The following is an 18,092-nucleotide window of genomic DNA, read 5'->3' as shown; positions in this document are numbered from 1 at the left end:
GCATCAAGAATTTATATCAACTTCTATTGGTATCTATAGAGAGGAACTATTACATCTGAGACCACTAAAACATGGCTTAAAGAACATTATTATTACCAAAATATCAAAGGCTTTCAACGCTTTATACACTCCTGGAAATGGAAAAAAGAACACATTGACACCGGTGTGTCAGACCCACCATACTTGCTCCGGACACTGCGAGAGGGCTGTACAAGCAATGATCACACGCACGGCACAGCGGACACACCAGGAACCGCGGTGTTGGCCGTCGAATGGCGCTAGCTACGCAGCATTTGTGCACCGTCGCCGTCAGTGTCAGCCAGTTTGCCGTGGCATACGGAGCTCCATCGCAGTCTTTAACACTGGTAGCATGCCGCGACAGCGTGGACGTGAACCGTATGTGCAGTTGACGGACTTTGAGTGAGGGCGTATAGTGGGCATGCGGGAGGCCGGGTGGACATACCGCTGAATTGCTCAACACGTGGGGCGTGAGGTCTCCACAGTACATCGATGTTGTCGTCAGTGGTCGGCGGAAGGTGCACGTGCCCGTCGACCTGGGACCGGACCGCAGCGACGCACGGATGCACGCCAAGACCGTAGGATCCTACGCAGTGCCGTAGGGGACCGCACCGCCACTTCCCAGCAAATTAGGGACACTGTTGCTCCTGGGGTATCGGCGAGGACCATTCGCAACCGTCTCCATGAAGCTGGGCTACGGTCCCGCACACCGTTAGGCCGTCTTCCGCTCACGCCCCAACATCGTGCAGCCCGCCTCCAGTGGTGTCGCGACAGGCGTGAATGGAGGGACGAATGGAGACGTGTCGTCTTCAGCGATGAGAGTCACTTCTGCCTTGGTGCCAATGATGGTCGTATGCGTGTTTGGCGCCGTGCAGGTGAGCGCCACAATCAGGTCTGCATACGACCGAGGCACACAGGGCCAACACCCGGCATCATGGTGTGGGGAGCGATCTCCTACACTGGCCGTACACCACTGGTGATCGTCGAGGGGACACTGAATAGTGCACGGTACATCCAAACCGTCATCGAACCCATCGTTCTACCATTCCTAGACCGGCAAGGGAACTTGCTGTTCCAACAGGACAATGCACGTCCGCATGTATCCCGTGCCACCCAACGTGCTCTAGAAGGTGTAAGTCAACTACCCTGGCCAGCAAGATCTCCGGATCTGTCCCCCATTGAGCATGTTTGGGACTGGATGAAGCGTTGTCTCACGCGGTCTGCACGTCCAGCACGAACGCTGGTCCAACTGAGGCGCCAGGTGGAAATGGCATGGCAAGCCGTTCCACAGGACTACATCCAGCATCTCTACGATCGTCTCCATGGGAGAATAGCAGCCTGCATTGCTGCGAAAGGTGGATATACACTGTACTAGTGCCGACATTGTGCATGCTCTGTTGCCTGTGTCTATGTGCCTGTGGTTCTGTCAGTGTGATCATGTGATGTATCTGACCCCAGGAATGTGTCAATAAAGTTTCCCCTTCCTGGGACAGTGAATTCACGGTGTTCTTATTTCAATTTCCAGGAGTGTACTTTTGAGCGTCTCAGAGTTTCACTAAAAATGACGTAACAATGATGGGGAGCACGTTGAATTTGTTCAGTTTTCACACTGGAAGTTCTTATTGTAAACTATTACCAAAATGGAAAACCCATGGGCATGACCAAATTAGAACTATGACACAGTGACATATTAATAAATGGCACAACCTGTGATATGGTAGGAGCACAATTTCATCTTCCAGCTAGTGTCGCAAGTACACCCATGATACAGTTCTCAAAACCTAAGTTCCATTGACCAGAAAAACTGTTAGAAGTGTTACCCAAACAAAACTTCACATTCTCCAACAACAGCTTAAACACATTGCACTCACTAGATGAGCTGATAGCATCACAAAAATGGCCAGTAACTATTGCAGAAGAAACATTCAGCATATTCAGACTTATAGGGATAAAAAACTACATAACATCATCATGACCATTAGCATTTCCATTACCGTGGCTGCCATGCTTCTACTAACTATTTGCACATTCTACTTTTTCTTCAGGCATAACCACTCATCCACCTGAATCGCCAAGCCATCAAATACCTGTCACATGGCTAAATAGTGGCAATAAAGATTTAAAAAAAGTGTAAAATAGAGCCAGATTTTAGAGAGTTAATAAAACATCAAAAACCTTTATGAATAAGCTTTCTGAAAATTTAAATACCAGGAAGTTGTACAGTATGTAATTACCTATGCAACACACATTTCACAGTACTGTTTCCGAGACAAACTAAAAAAAGTTCTGGACAAATTTTTTTAAAGAAGAGGAACGTTAAACAGTGGAAATGTATTATGGAGCAATGTAAAAATTTCTCCAAGTCTTCTCCAGGTGGCACAAAGAAAGGGCAAGCCAGGCCAAAGCCACATGTCACAGCCAAAGTGAGAAACTTTAATCGTAAAGTCAGCAACGTGACCTCAGCAAGGAAAGGACAACACCTCATTGTAACAGCACAGCTTTATTTTGTGTGTGTGAGTGTGTGTATTTTACTCTTGCTCATCAACAGATACACCCAAAAGTAGGTACGTTTTCTTTCTTTTGTGTGTGTGTGCCTAATGACAACTCAATGCTTCTGATTTTCGGTGAGTATTCTCCATTAATCATAAAGTATTACTGTATATTCTATTTAGACACAGGCACACACCATTATGGAGACAGTCGCACACACCATTCTGGAGACAGTCCAACTGTTTGTGCCTTTATTGTGATTATATAATGACCTCATTTTCAGTGCCTAGCATTGGCTTTAACTAGCAACCTTGCCATCAAATTCAGTAAATGATTCCTATTTCTATGAGACAATATTTTGCTTGACTGTTCACATTAAACTTCAAATGTGTGTCAGTCATTGCTTTAAATAAATCTCTCAATAAACATTTAATAATATTTTGCTTCAACAATTTTTAATATTTATAAATAAAACAAATAAATAAATAAACATGAAGAACAAGAAAGAAGACTACAGACCTAGAAGTGTAATTGCTGTATGGTTGTGTAGAACTGGCCCTGAACCGGAAGGCTATGGCTGTTGCAGCACCAAGCAAGTGCCCTGCTAAACAGCTCGGAATATCTGCCAGGTCGACTTCTCCGTGGCTGAGACGATCTCTCAATCTGGGACCTGTTGGTAGGGACAGTAAATCTCTAAGTAACTGCAGAAGACCTTCCCCAAGTAAAGACAGCATGCTGGTATCAGATGTATCTAGGAGATCATCCAGAGTAAGATATCGAGTTGTTGATTCAGCAGTGAGCAAGCGAGATGGGCAGTTGTGAGCAACACAGTAAGCCACGCGTGCCAAGTGCTCAAGCTGTGGCAGGGCCACTAGGCAGCACCGACCCCAACTGCAACAGATATATTCAGGTACCAGAGAACTGCAAAATTATGAAACCAGTTCGCATTTATATAATACATTTATTATGTTATTGAAAATGGATCAACTCTTTATTGTTCAATGAATGTAACTCAACTCAAAGCTTTTCTGTAGTTGCATATAAAAAATATTTTGGATTTCTGATCTATCTTAGGAAATTGAATAGTCTTCAAAACTGATATGGAATTTTAAGATGAGACTATCTGTAGAAATTTTAGTTTCTATAAATTAGAATACACAAACTCTCTGTCACACACACACGGCTGCATGCATGTGCACTTCCTCCCCTCCCCCTCCCCCTCCCATTGATGAGTCCTTATATATGGCCGAAATGAAGACAACTGGATGTTTGGCAAAATTCATAAACAGAAAATTAAAAATAGCCTGGAGTCTTTTCAATGAACTGAGAAATATGGGAAGAAACGGGAACAAGCGAATGTATCAGAGAATAAACTGGGATTGAAAACATAATTATCAACACATAATGAAAATGAACGGAACATTAGGTCAGTTGAATGGCTGTTAGACAGACAAAAGAAGTTTTTTGCTGGATTCCAAGAGAGAGCACCAAGCCAACTGTTCCATGGAATGCTGGTAGGTGATACTAGAAAACTTGTAAGAGCAGCATGAATATGTATCACTGAAGACCATAATGCTTAGAAAAAATTTAGAAGGAACTATTAGCAGTGGATGTCACTGATGCTAACTCATTCAATTTAGTTCTCACTTGTTTTATTTCAAAGATAAAACACTTCCAGTGAATTAAGTTCCTAAAATAAAAAAAAATACCAAAAAGCCTTGCACCATTTTCTAGAAAGCCCATATTTGTATAATATAGGGTGGTCAAAATTTTTGGTGGAAATTTTGAGCATCTAAAAAAGCACATGAGAATCATAAGAAAGGAAATATATTTGATCATCACTCTGAAAGCACAGCACTTCGTGATAAATAACATTTATTTCATCATACACAAGTATATAGCAATTAGAAGCTGAAAGTCTATTTACTCACCTACCCCTATGATAGTGCTGTAAAGCAGATGTCCAAAAATTGATGTGTCGTGATGGAATAAGTGGAGATTCTGTAAGAACAGACAGGACCGCGTGTGGTACGAGGTCACCAGGAGGTGGCTCCATGTGTTCGGCGAGCTCAGATAGATCGCTGGCCTGAGGCCTGCGGGGAATTGAAGCAAGCTCAGCAGACAGCAGCTGCCCTATACTGGCAACTGCAACGAAGAGTGCTGTAGCCAGTGATGGGGGTATCTCAGCTGGATGAAGAAACCCATGCCATACCAGGTTACGCACATTAAAAGACAGTGGAGTGCCTACCAGTAACTGTAGGAATATTGTCTGAAAAATAAGTGAACACTTAACTGATCATGTTACATTACACAGTTCAGAAATGTGCACCACATACTGTTTAAAAGTTTAGACCCAGAAGTAGGAAAATAATGTTGACTGGTATATAACTCATTCTGAGACAAAGATAAAATAATGTAAAACTACACAGAAATGACTATTATATGGCTTGGGTACAAACCTTTACATTACTTTCTGGTATTTCTAAAATCTCAGAAGATAATGCATGGTCATAGAAAAATCTTCATTTACATTTTAACTACATACATAATGTTTAGAATTATCTGCAACAATTTAGGTGCCATATTTTATGCTGGTTAAATATGAGAGTTGGAACTTAAATAGTGGAAACAATTTATTCACAACCAATACAAAAGAGTTACACGTTTGCACCTGTACTGTCCTTTAAAGTAATCACCAGCATCGTGTAGACCCTGTTGCCAGTGTTGTGGAAGACGTAGTATACCATTAGCAGAGCCTGTACTATTGATGGTGCAAATGGAGCAGTCTACTGCCTGTCGAAACTCTGGAAGTGGTTCCTTCATCTTCGGAATCAAATCAAAGTCACAAGGCCTTAAGTCCGGGGAGTATGGTGGGTGGTAGTCCCACCAACAGAACGGAGCAGCCACAGCTTGCGCTGTATGCGCCCGCGCATTGTCGTGCTATATGATAGGTGGGTTGCGCAGAAAGTGTCGCTGCTTCTTACACAAAGCTGGTTGCAGGTGATGCTCCAAAAACGAACAGTAATACTGTGCACTGACGGTCTACTGTGGAGGAACGTAATGCTTTAGGATAACACCATCACAGTCGTACACGAGAATCACCAAACTTTAGACCACTCCATTCACAGCATCAACAGAACAGGCTCTGCTAATGGTACACTACACCTTCCACATCGCTGGGTTCTACACAACACTGGGGACTTCTCTGAAGGACAGTAACAGGTGCAAACATGTAACTCTTTTGTATCAGTTGTGAATAAATAGTTGCCACTATTTAAGTTCCAACCCTCGTATAAGTGTGCATGTTTTGATCATTATTGTATAAACAATGTGGTAGTGTCAAATACTTGATATAATATAAATAACTGATGAGTAAAGACAATGCTCACTATAAGGACCTGAACTTACGGACCAGAACATTATAACTCAGACTAAGAAACACAAGCTTAGTGCACACATTTGTTGATACTTAGTTAAGGTGAGTGACTGTCTAGGATAGACCATGGTTTGAAAATGGAACTGGTAAGTGGTAAGAGTAAATAAGGGACAAGGGTTAAGAGAGTAAAGGAAAGCTGTAGAAATAATAATGATGATTTTGATTTTAGGGAAATGAATGGCATGGAAGTCAGTGTCCTTTCCAATTATGAATAAATACATGTCGTCGATGGAGAAGCAATACCGCGTAACTGACAGATTATCGATTTTGCATTTTTCAGTCAGTTCATATCCTTGACTCTCAGTGCTTCTACTCTTACTGCCAGAATGCTGATTGTTTAAATTACATACCTATGAAATGAACTAAAACAGTACCGCGTATATGGCAGAGCAAAAAAATAAATGAAAATACAGCATAAGTGCAAAACAATGAAATACTGCATAACTAGATTGTTTTGGATTTAGTAAACAATACTGTGTAAATTGCTTACTATGTATCTTCTGGTGTTCGAAAGTGGTTCCTTGGTTCTACCTTCAGTTCATGAAAATTGACAGCATTCTACAAGATGCTCTCTTTACTGAGGAAGAAATTGTTTCTCAGCTGAACTAAAGATATGAAAGTGGAGAATCCTTCTTGAGAGAGACTCACAGTGATAAGAAAATTGTTTTGTTATTTACCTCGCATTAACAGCAGTCCACTACAACTCTAAAATTTAGTAGTACCACAGTTGCTTTATTGTAATGCCACACTTCACTTATTGCGCACTCTAGTCTTTTCTGCTAAAGATGTTTTTAATACTCACATGATTATAGGTTCTCATATAAATCCAGAATGAACAACAGGTAAGTACAGTAGTAACAGTGAAGTTACAACAGTGAAGTTACTGGCACAGAAGAAGAATTAATTTTGAATATGGGTTTCTCATTCACTTTTCCTGAGCCATTTATGAGACAGGTAAGGACACGAATTTGAAATTCAATCTTGGTCTTCTTAACCCTTAACCAGAATAGTGGGTGATTTTGGACCGGCTGACAACAATAAAACCATCTAACAATGGAAAGGCACGGAGTTTGTTTTGCGCGCCAGTGTAATCTCAGTACATTGTGAGGTGCACCAGGGACCGGGAGCTTGTTGCTTGAAATTTACTGGAAGTGGAGGTAAGTGTCATCCCTGGGTCCAATTTGACCTGCGATTCCAGATATGGGATTTTTTAGTCTGTGTATACTGACTTATTTTGTGGTGTTCCAAGAACTTTATTGCCACAATGCGGCAGGATCTCACTGAAAAAGAAATCTGTGAAAATTATTCAAACACAGAATCTTTGAGTGATTTTCAGCCTTGTGACTAAGAGAACATAAGTGATGATGACATAAGTGACAATGAAAATACAGAATAAGAAAGTTCAAACAATGGAAAAGCCAGGATGGAATGTAACAATACCAGAGAAGAAAAGTTGCTACTCACCATATAGTGTAGATGCTGAGTAGCGATAGGCACAACAAAAAGATTCACACAATTATAGCCCCTTCCCTGTTCCCATTCCAGCATTACACAGCCGTCACTTCACCGCCACACCCAGTCTTTTAATTTCTTCTTTTTATTTCTCTCCTTTTTGCTACTTACTCCCTTCCCCCTCCGCACCTTCTCTCCTGCCCTCCATCTAAACTGCAACACTTCACTGTCCGCCACTACCACCATACTATCCCTCCCCCTCCCCACCCAGCCTCCTCCTTACCCCCAACCCAGTAGCCACTCCCATCATGCATTGGTGCTGCTGCTCACAGTGTGAGTTCAGCTCTCTGAGACTGCAGACACATGTGTGTATGTGTGTGTGTGTGTGTGTGTGTGTGTGTGTACTGCTGCAACGGCTTTAATGGCCGGAAGCTATAACTGTGTGAATCTTTTGTTGTGCCTATGGCAACTCAGCATCTCCGCTATATGGTAGTAGCAACTTTCCTTCTCTGGTATTGTTACATGCCATCCTGGATTTTCCATTGTTTGATTTTTGCCTGACGGTTTTTCTTCGATCCTAACCCTGTGCTGTTTTCCTTTGTAACTACTTTCTTTTGCATTGCTATACTCAATGTCCATTCTTCTTTCTTTTCTTTCCTGTGTTTCTCTTGTTGCCTTACGAACCACACTGCACACTCTGCTTATGAGCCACACTGTATCAACCGTCTCAGCCATGCCCAACAGACGGCCTCAAGACCACGCAGATTGTTGGTGCAGCATCTTATGTCCCACATTACTCCCGCTGATGTAAATAAGCCTATACCTTCAAACTGATCATGCTCCCTGTGTCAGTTCCTGTATTTTTGTGTGTTATCTCTTGCACTTTTCCGGTGCCACACGATCTTAACTTTCTAACTACGAAACCCTCCCCACCGCCCACGCTTTCTTCATTCTATCCCTGTTCGCACCCATTAAATCCACCTCATCTAGTCACATCTGCCGTCCCCCTTCTTTATGCTTATCCGCCCTCATACCTGCTACCCACAGTATTATACATATATTTATTAATGATGAGTTATTCTCTACTTTGACCCTTGTGAGTTCTTGCCAATTTTAGCGAGTTTTTGCCTTCCACTATCATTGTCTTCCTCAGATTTATCTCTTCCCCCCCCCCCCCCCCCTGGTGCATCCATTTCATCCTTTTCACACGTATTTGGGTGTATTTTTGCGTAATTTTTTGGACACAATTCTACTTTCTTAGGTAATTTTTCACATTTTTTGCACCACCATCGATCCTTGCTCCTTCCATCTGCGTCAATACAGAAAAGTTTCCTTATCCCTAACCAGGTCCATTTCCCACATACTGTTCCTGCGTTGTTGCTTGGCTCATGAAATCCCCCCTAATGGCCTTAACATCAAATTACCCATCTCTGGTTGCCACCCCTCCTTCCACAATGACCTCAATCTGTTCAAATTCCACCAATCCTTAGTCCTCACCAACATAGTCCTACAAAACCATATCAACCAAGTTCAATCCTCTCCATCCACAAAATTCTCCTGCTATGTAATCCCAAATTCCTGGAACCCATAACTCACATTGAAACTCTTGCCCTGCAGGAACTTGAGCAACATGCACAATGCCAGCTCAAAAAGCTCTCCATCCTGCTCACTTCCTACTACTGCCATGGAATACCACTGTCCACCACTTCCACAACAACCTCCCCCACGGGCCCCTCATAGCTGACAAACCCTGTCTCGCAGACCTACTACACTCACCGCTACCTCCCACCACCACACAGAACCCAGAACCTAAACAGACCCGCAACACAGTTATGAACCTTTCCTTCAGAAGCCTTAGTCCCACAGAAATATCCAATCAGACTCAACCAAAGACCAATATTGAACCTTGCCTAATGCAGTTCACTCCTCCATCCAACCGTGATCCACCCCCACTGCCTCCAAACCACCCCCTGTTAACTTTCCAAAATTTCTTAACCTCGAACCTTGCCTCACCATCATTCCCCAAATCTCTCAAAGTGCAAACTAACCTTACATCCGCAGAAAGAACCGCAGTCCACCATCTAAAAACTGATCCCGACCTTATAATCCTACCTGCAGACAAAGGCTCCACCACCGTTGTTTTGAACTGCAAGGATTACGTGGCAGAAGGACTCCGTCAGCTGTTATATACTTCCACCTACAAACCATGCCACAATGATCCCATTCCAGTAATCCAGCAGGATCTCCAGTGACTACTCAAATCCTTAGGCCCATCCCAGAACCTCTCCCCAGAGTCCATCTCTCTACTTACCCCTACCACTCTCCGCACTCCCACCTTCTACATGCTACATGCTTCCTAAAGTCCATAAACCCAACCACCCAGGATGCCCCATTGTGGCCGGTTACTGTGCCCCCACTGAGAGAATTTCTGCTCTCGTAGACCAACACCTTCAACCTATTACCTGGAATCTCTCCTCCTACACTCCTGGAAATGGAAAAAAGAACACATTGACACCGGTGTGTCAGACCCACCATACTTGCTCTGGACACTGCGAGAGGGCTGTACAAGCAATGATCACACGCACGGCACAGCGGACACACCAGGAACCGCGGTGTTGGCCGTCGAATGGCGCTAGCTGCGCAGCATTTGTGCACCGCCGCCGTCAGTGTCAGCCAGTTTGCCGTGGCATACGGAGCTCCATCGCAGTCTTTAACACTGGTAGCATGCCGCGACAGTGTGGACGTGAACCGTATGTGCAGTTGACGGACTTTGAGCGAGGGCGTATAGTGGGCATGCGGGAGGCCGGGTGGACGTACCGCCGAATTGCTCAACACGTGGGGCGTGTGGTCTCCACAGTACATCGATGTTGTCGCCAGTGGTCGGCGGAAGGTGCACGTGCCCGTCGACCTGGGACCGGACCGCAGCGACGCACGGGTGCACGCCAAGACCGTAGGATCCTACGCAGTGCCGTAGGGGACCACACCGCCACTTCCCAGCAAATTAGGGACACTGTTGCTTCTGGGGTATCGGCGAGGACCATTCGCAACCGTCTCCATGAAGCTGGGCTACGGTCCCGCACACCGTTAGGCCGTCTTCCGCTCACGCCCCAACATCGTGCAGCCCGCCTCCAGTGGTGTCGCGACAGGTGTGAATGGAGGGACGAATGGAGACGTGTCGTCTTCAGCGATGAGAGTCGCTTCTGCCTTGGTGCCAATGATGGTCGTATGCGTGTTTGGCGCCGTGCAGGTGAGCGCCACAGTCAGGACTGCGTACGACCGAGGCACACAGGGCCAACACCCGGCATCATGGTGTGGGGAGCGATCTCCTACACTGGCCGTACACCACTGGTGATCGTCGAGGGGACACTGAATAGTGCACGGTACATCCAAACCGTCATCGAACCCATCGTTCTACCATTCCTAGACCGGCAAGGGAACTTGCTGTTCCAACAGGACAATGCACGTCCGCATGTATCCCGTGCCACCCAACGTGCTCTAGAAGGTGTAAGTCAACTACCCTGGCCAGCAAGATCTCCGGATCTGTCCCCCCTTGAGCATGTTTGGGACTGGATGAAGCGTCGTCTCACGCGGTCTGCACGTCCAGCACGAACGCTGGTCCAACTGATGCGCCAGGTGGAAATGGCATGGCAAGCCGTTCCACAGGACTACATCCAGCATCTCTACGATCGTCTCCATGGGAGAATAGCAGCCTGCATTGCTGCGAAAGGTGGATATACACTGTACTAGTGCCGACATTGTGCATGCTCTGTTGCCTGTGTCTATGTGCCTGTGGTTCTGTCAGTGTGATCATGTGATGTATCTGACCCCAGGAATGTGTCAATAAAGTTTCCCCTTCCTGGGACAATGAATTCACGGTGTTCTTATTTCAATTTCCAGGAGTGTATATAAAAGATACCAACCATTTCCTCGACCGACTCTCAACAATTCCTGTCCCTTTACCACATGCCCTGCTCATCACTACTGATGCCACCTCCCTGTGCACTAACATTCCTAATGCTCATGGCGTTACTGCTATTGAACACTACCTTTCCAGGCACCCTATGGATTCCAAGCCAACAACCTCCTTCCAGTCTCCATGACCAACTATATCCTCACCCACTATTACTTCTCCTTTGAAGGAATTACCTACAAACAAAACTGCGGTACAGCTAAGGGCACCCACATGGCATCACCCTATGCTAAACTATTCGAGGGCTACCTAGAGGAATCCTTCCTAAAAACCCAGAATCCTAAACCCCTCACCTAGTTCAGATTAATTGATGACATCTTTGCTATCTGGATTGAAGGTGAGGGCACCTTATTCACATTCCTCCAGAACCTCAACAACTTCTCCCCCATCTGCTTCACCTCGTCCTACTCAACCCAACAAGCCACCTTCCTAGATGTTGACATCCACCTCAGAGATGGCTACATCAGTATCTCTGTCCATATCAAACCTGCTAACCACCAGCAATACCTCCACTTCGACAGCTGCCACCCTTTCCATACCAAGGAGTCCCTTCTGTACAGCCTAGCCTCCCGCAGTTGTCGCATCTGCAGTGATGAGCAGTCCCTCTCTAAATATACCAAGGATCTCACTGAAGCTTCCACTGACCGTAATTATCCCCCCATCCTTGTACAAAAACAATTCTCCTGTGCCTTATATTTCCAGTCTCCCACCACCTCCCAAAGTCCCACAGTCTGGCCACAGAACCATCCACGACTGGAGCAACTGAATTACATTCTCTGCCAGGGTTTCAATTACCCCTCATTGTGCCCTGAAATGAGAAATGTCCTATCCACTATCCTTCCGACCCCTCCTACAGTGGTATTCCACAGTCCACCGAACCTACACAATATACTTGTCCATCCTGCTCCCAATCCCTTACCTCATGGCTCATACCCCTGTAATAGACCTAGATGCAAGACCTGTCCCATACATCCTCCTGCAACCACCTACTCCAGTCTGGTCACTAACATCACCTATCCCATCAAAGGCAGGGCTACCTGTGAAACCAGTCATGTGATTTACAAGATAAGCTGCAACCACTGTGCTGCATTCTATGTTGGCATGACAACCAATAAGCAGTCTGTCCACATGAACGGCCACCGACAAACTGGGGCCAAAAAACAAGTGGACCACGCTGTTGCTGAACACGCTGCCGAACATGATATCCCTCATCTCAATGACTGCTTCACAGCCTGTGCCATTTGGATCTTTCCCATTAACACCAGCTTTTCTGAATTGCGCTGATGGGAACTTTCCCTTCAATATATATGCTATGTTCCTGTAACCCTCCTGGCCTCAACCTTAGTTTGTCACTGTCCTTACCCATCCAGCCCCCACCCTGTTCCCATTCCAGCACTACACAACTGTCATTTCACCGCCACACTCAGTCTTTTAATTTCTTCTTTTTATTTCTCTCCTTTCCGTTACTTCCCCCTTCCCCCTCCGCACCTTCTCTACTGCCCACCATCTAAACTGCAACACTTCACTGTCCGCCACTCCCACCATACTATCCCTCCCCCTCCCCGCCCCAGCCTCCTCCTTACCCCCACCCAGTCGCCACTCCCATCATGCATTGGTGCTGCTGCTCACAGTGTGGGTTCAGCTCTCTGAGACTGCAGACGTGTGTGCTAGTTGCATTTGTGTGTGTGTGTGTGTGTGTGTGTGTGTGTGTGTGTGTGTGCGCGCGCGTGCGTGTGTCTACTGCTGACAAAGGCTTTAATGGCCGGAAGCTATAACTGTATGCCTATCGTGACTCAACAAGAAATTTCTTCTGATTCAAATAATCCATCGTTTGATGATTCAGTAGAGAGAGATAGCCAGCTGTCAAGTACTGCATATTTTCAAGGTAAAAATCGATTCAAGTGGTCTACTCATCCAACATTTAAGTTCAGAGTCAGAAGCCGCAACATCATCACTCACCTGCCTGGTCTCATCAGTGCAGCTCGTGAGAAACGGAACATGTCACCAATTGAATCATCGCAGTTGCTGATATCAGATGAAATGATCACACATATTTGCACTCACACTAATTGGAAAATAACAGAATATTCAGAAAAGTATAAAATTAATGCTTCTTACACTAACCATGTGAGTATTATGGAAATGAAAGCACTGTTATGCATTCTCTGTCATTCGCATAGTGTAGATACAGACTTAAATAAGTCTTCTCCTTTACACCTTTATAAAACAGGAAGACCACTATTACAATGGTTAAAATTATAACAAGCAAACAACACAGGTTGCTCAACAAATCAAATTAATAAACATTATTTAAAATCTTGGTATTTTACACTGAAGAGACAAAGAAACTGGTACACCTGCCTAATATTGTGTAGAGCCTCTGTGAGCACACAGAAGTAATGCAACACAATGTGGCATGGACTCAACTAATGTCTGAAATAGTGCTGGAGGGAACTGACGCCATGAATCCTGTAAGAGTACTGACGGGTGGAGATCTCCTCTGAAAAGCACTTTGCAAGGTGTCCCAGATACGCTCAGTACAAGGTGTCCCAGATACGCTCAGTAATGTTCCTCTCTGGGGAGTTTGGTGGCCATCGGAAGTGTTTAAACTCAGAGGAGTGTTCCAGGAGCCGCTCTGTAGCAATACTGGACATATGAGGTGTCGCATTGTCCTGCTGGAATTGCCCAAGTCTGTCGGAATGCACAATGGATGTGAATGGATGCAAGTGATCAGACAGGATGCTGACGTATGTGTCACCTGTCAGAGTCATATTTAGATGTATCAGGGGTCCCATATCACTCCAACTGCACACACCTCACACCATTACTGAGCCTCCAACAGCTTGAACAGTGCGCTGTTGACATGCAGGGTCCACGGATTCATCAAGTTGTCTCCATACCTCTACACATCTATCTGCTCAATACAATTTGAAACAAGACCTGTCCGACCAGGCAACATTCCAGTCCAATGTCAGTGTTGACGGGTCCAGGCAAGGCGTAAAGCTTTGTGTTGTACAGTCATCAACAGTATATGAGTGAGCCTTTGGCTCTGAAAGCCCATATCGATGATGTTTCATTGAATGGTTCACACGCTTGCACTTGTTGATGAACCAGCATTGAAATCTGCAGCAATTTGTGGAAGGGTTACACTTCTCTCACGTTGAACGATTCTCTTCAGTCATTGTTGGTCCTGTTCTTGCAGGATCTTTTTCCGGCCACAGTGATGTCAGAGATTTGTTGTTTTACTGGATTCCTGATATTTATGGTATAGTCATGAAATGGTCGTAAGGGAATATTCCCACTTCATCGCTACCTCGGATATGCTGTATCCCATCACTTGGGTGCTGATTATAACACCACATTCAGACTCACTTAAATCTTGATAACCTGCAATTGTAACAGCAGTAACTGGTCTAACAACTGTGCCAGACACTTGTTGTCTTATGTAGGTGTTGCCAACCGCAGCACCGTATTCTGTCTGTTTACATATCTCTGTATTTGAATAGGCATGCCTATACCAGTTTCTTTTGCACTTCAGTATTTATGTTAGATAGCATATTCAAACATTTATTAATACTAACAAATGAAATCTGGGCTAAAAGAAGGCTAATCGGAAATGAAAGATAAAGTAATATTACAGATTAACCTAACTGGCTGATTGCTGGACAAAAATTAATGAGCCAGTCACTCCGTTTGTTATACATTAAAATCTTTTCCTAATAGCTTAGGAGGGAGGATCGAGTTAACCTTATAACTTTTGCAACATCTATATTATCATTAAATAGTAAACTTTGTATTGTCATACATAAAACTGACGATCACCACAAAATTGCAAGCAGTGCATATTCATGGGTTATCTTTACTAAAATGGTGTTATGGGTCTCAGAGCAATGCCCTATCCCAAATCTGGTTAGCATCATCATCTTTTCATCTCCGTGGATGTGAGGATGTACACCATTGTTGACTGTTGGGCTTTACTGGTTGCAGCTCATTGCAGATGTTTTTCATTATTTGCAACCACTCTTCTTCTCACTAGCTCATAATTTTCTACTTGTCAGCGAGATTACAGCCCATTTAGGTATTTGATCATCTTGCACTGTGCTGTTCATAGAAGTGTCTTTGGCTGCTGTGTGCACTATATCGTTACCCCTAACTCCCAGACACGAAACATGTATAGCATTTATCATGCCAAACTTTATACTACCCAAAAGGCACTGAAAAAATGAGAAGTCACCCTGGCAAAATCTGTCAGACTCTCAGTGTCCTCCCACCATTGCGAAAAGCATATCCAACAGATATGATTCAGAACATTCAAGATGCCCTCCTGAACACACAGAATTTGCAAATGGAATTATGTTTTTTTTGGGTATCAACTTAAAAAGGAGCTGGGTTGAAGAATTACCTACCCAAGCCTTCATTTCTTTGCGTGTTTTTACTCCATGATTATACACCCATTTGGCTGGGAATGTTATCAGTTAGGAGAGGCTGTTCTAACTCAAGTGCCTGCCTGCAGGCAGCTGGGTGCTCACTGGCAGCAGTAAGTAGGTGTGGGCAAACAGTTGACGTGTGGGATGCTGCTTATACGACTATTGTACTATCTTGGTATCGAGCTCATGCGCAAAAGTGGGGAAGTGATTTGCAGGTTGTGTGCAACAGGCTACCTGAGAGATAGCCTTTAGTAGCTGCACTTGTCCAGTGCTGGAACAGTCTAGGTTAGTAGACAGAGGACGCAGTTGTTTCCATGAGCAGCTAGGAATCTACTCAGTTCATGCAGGCAGAATCCCATTTGCCTAGGTAAGTCTTGTACAACTTAAGAGCTCCAGTAGCTGCTGGAAAGAGCAGGAGGTTTCCCAGTAGCTGCTGGATATTGACTGTCTTGTCTCGATGACCCCCCCCCCCCCCCCCCCAAAAATTGTTTTTTTCATTTAGGATCGTGTCTTTCTTAGCTAGGCAGTTGCAACAGTAATTGCACCCCATCAGTTACGGTAATAGAGGACTGCCAGCCCAGTCTGAGCAACCAGAGACAGCAGTCGTGTGTGTGCGTATGTGCAGTCTTTTTGTTGTGCCTGTCTGTGTTTTAACATCTCCATTATATGGCGAATAGTTATATATCCTTTTCATAATACTGCCAATAATGGTATTTATTATTTGTCTTCTGAATCAGTCATGCACATGGTGATGCACAGAACATGCTTTATGGTATTGGACAAGTTATTATGCTGTGGTGGTTGATGACATGAGTTGACATCATAATAATTTGTGAAACATGAGAGAGAGAGAGAGAGAGAGAGAGAGAGAGAGAGAGAGAGAGAGAGCGCGCACAACTGACATGGCTGCAGATGGTATAAACATAAAACATTTTTATACTATTTCACATTAGTGTTTACTTCTTTTACAAAAATCATTTCTGCAATCAATTTCACATTTCTTCGTGCACATACGGACAAAACATTCAGATACACTGTAAAAGAAATGATCAAGCAAGGTGGTTTTCAGATTGCTATTTAACAAAGACAGACACTTTACATTTCTTATTTCTTATGGCAGACTGTTGCAAAGTTGAATGCCTTGGTTAAATAGTGAATTTTAAAGGCAAAGGTACATGATCCTTGAACATGGAGTTTCGTTTTCTGTCTTGTACCATGATCATGGACAATCATGTTTTTACTGAATTTTACAATGTCAGTTCTTACAAGCTTAAAATTTCTAATTTTTACAGATTGACAAGGTGTAAAATGATTGATTTAGAAGAGAGGTTTGCAGCTGTCAGTTAGCTTTGCACTATTGATTGATCTCTCAACTCTCTTCTGATTGAGGGGAATGTGTGAGCTATGTGGGGTGTCTCCCCAGAATATGATACCATATTACATTACACTATGAAACTGTGCACAGCAAACAGTGCAAACAGTCTCTGGGCTTGTGCAATATGTAAGGATGCTTCAGGAGTAGCACACTTAATTCAGCTTACTATTAGTTATACTGTACTGATGTGTGTTTGCCATTTTAAGTTTTCCTGGACACACAGGCCAAATGTCAACTTGCTATTTGTCCTTCTACACCAATTAACTGCAATCTTTTCTTAATACTCCTTGAAAGATTCATCCCTGATTCACATTCAGTATAGCTTTTACACTTCCTTGTTTCAGAAATTCTCTGTAAGGGTATCAATTAGCTGTTGTGGAGTATGTACTGATTGCTTTCACAATTCCTGGTTAAAGTTTCATCACATTCTGCTTATGCTCTTCCTCTCTTTCGTGTAAATGGGCATTTTATGAAATAAACAAACAGACAAAAATTGCACTGTGATCCAGTGAATCACTGCGTCTTATGTATAAAGTAACTTCAGAAGGACGAATCAAAAGAGATGTTACTTACAGGAATAGTACCCAGAATTGACTTCAACTCTGATGTTGCGAGAAGGTCACGCAGTAGAAATGGTACTGTTTTTCCTCTCAATAGGTAAACCTGCAAATAAAATGCTATTGAGCAAAGTATTGCTATTTAACATCAAAACTGTGCATTTTAGAAAACTGTGGTGATTGATTACTGGAGAACTGAGGGGTGCAAAGTACATATTAGTCATGTGGCAACTGAACAACCTTCAGTTGTATTACTTTCATTTCAGTAAGTAAGTTTGTATGTATGTTTCTTACTGTCATAAAACTAGTAAAATGTTTTTCACAGAAAGGAGAATCCAAATTTGAAAATTATTTTTGTTCTGATTGA

The 18,092-nt window shown here is 43.8% G+C and overlaps 1 protein-coding gene across 3 annotated transcripts in view; it reads right to left on the bottom strand.

Moving 5' to 3' along the window:
* LOC124715831 (endoplasmic reticulum membrane-associated RNA degradation protein-like) overlaps positions 1 to 18,092 on the bottom strand; it is an 80,343-nt gene that overhangs the window by 25,585 nt on the left and 36,666 nt on the right. For all 3 annotated transcript variants that reach the window (XM_047243125.1, XM_047243127.1, XM_047243126.1), the window contains exons 3-5: positions 17,742 to 17,831; positions 4,440 to 4,777; positions 3,028 to 3,399 (exon numbers count right to left, since the gene is read on the bottom strand). In XM_047243125.1, the coding sequence (XP_047099081.1) occupies positions 3,028 to 3,399; positions 4,440 to 4,777; positions 17,742 to 17,831 (800 nt within the window). The remainder of the gene's footprint in view (positions 1 to 3,027; positions 3,400 to 4,439; positions 4,778 to 17,741; positions 17,832 to 18,092) is intronic.

Source organism: Schistocerca piceifrons, chromosome 1 (genome assembly GCF_021461385.2).
Source record: "Schistocerca piceifrons isolate TAMUIC-IGC-003096 chromosome 1, iqSchPice1.1, whole genome shotgun sequence".
In the NCBI taxonomy this organism is placed as follows: domain Eukaryota; kingdom Metazoa; phylum Arthropoda; class Insecta; order Orthoptera; family Acrididae; genus Schistocerca; species Schistocerca piceifrons.
Note: the sequence above shows the minus strand (reverse complement) of the source record. Positions and strands in the feature narration are given on the sequence as shown.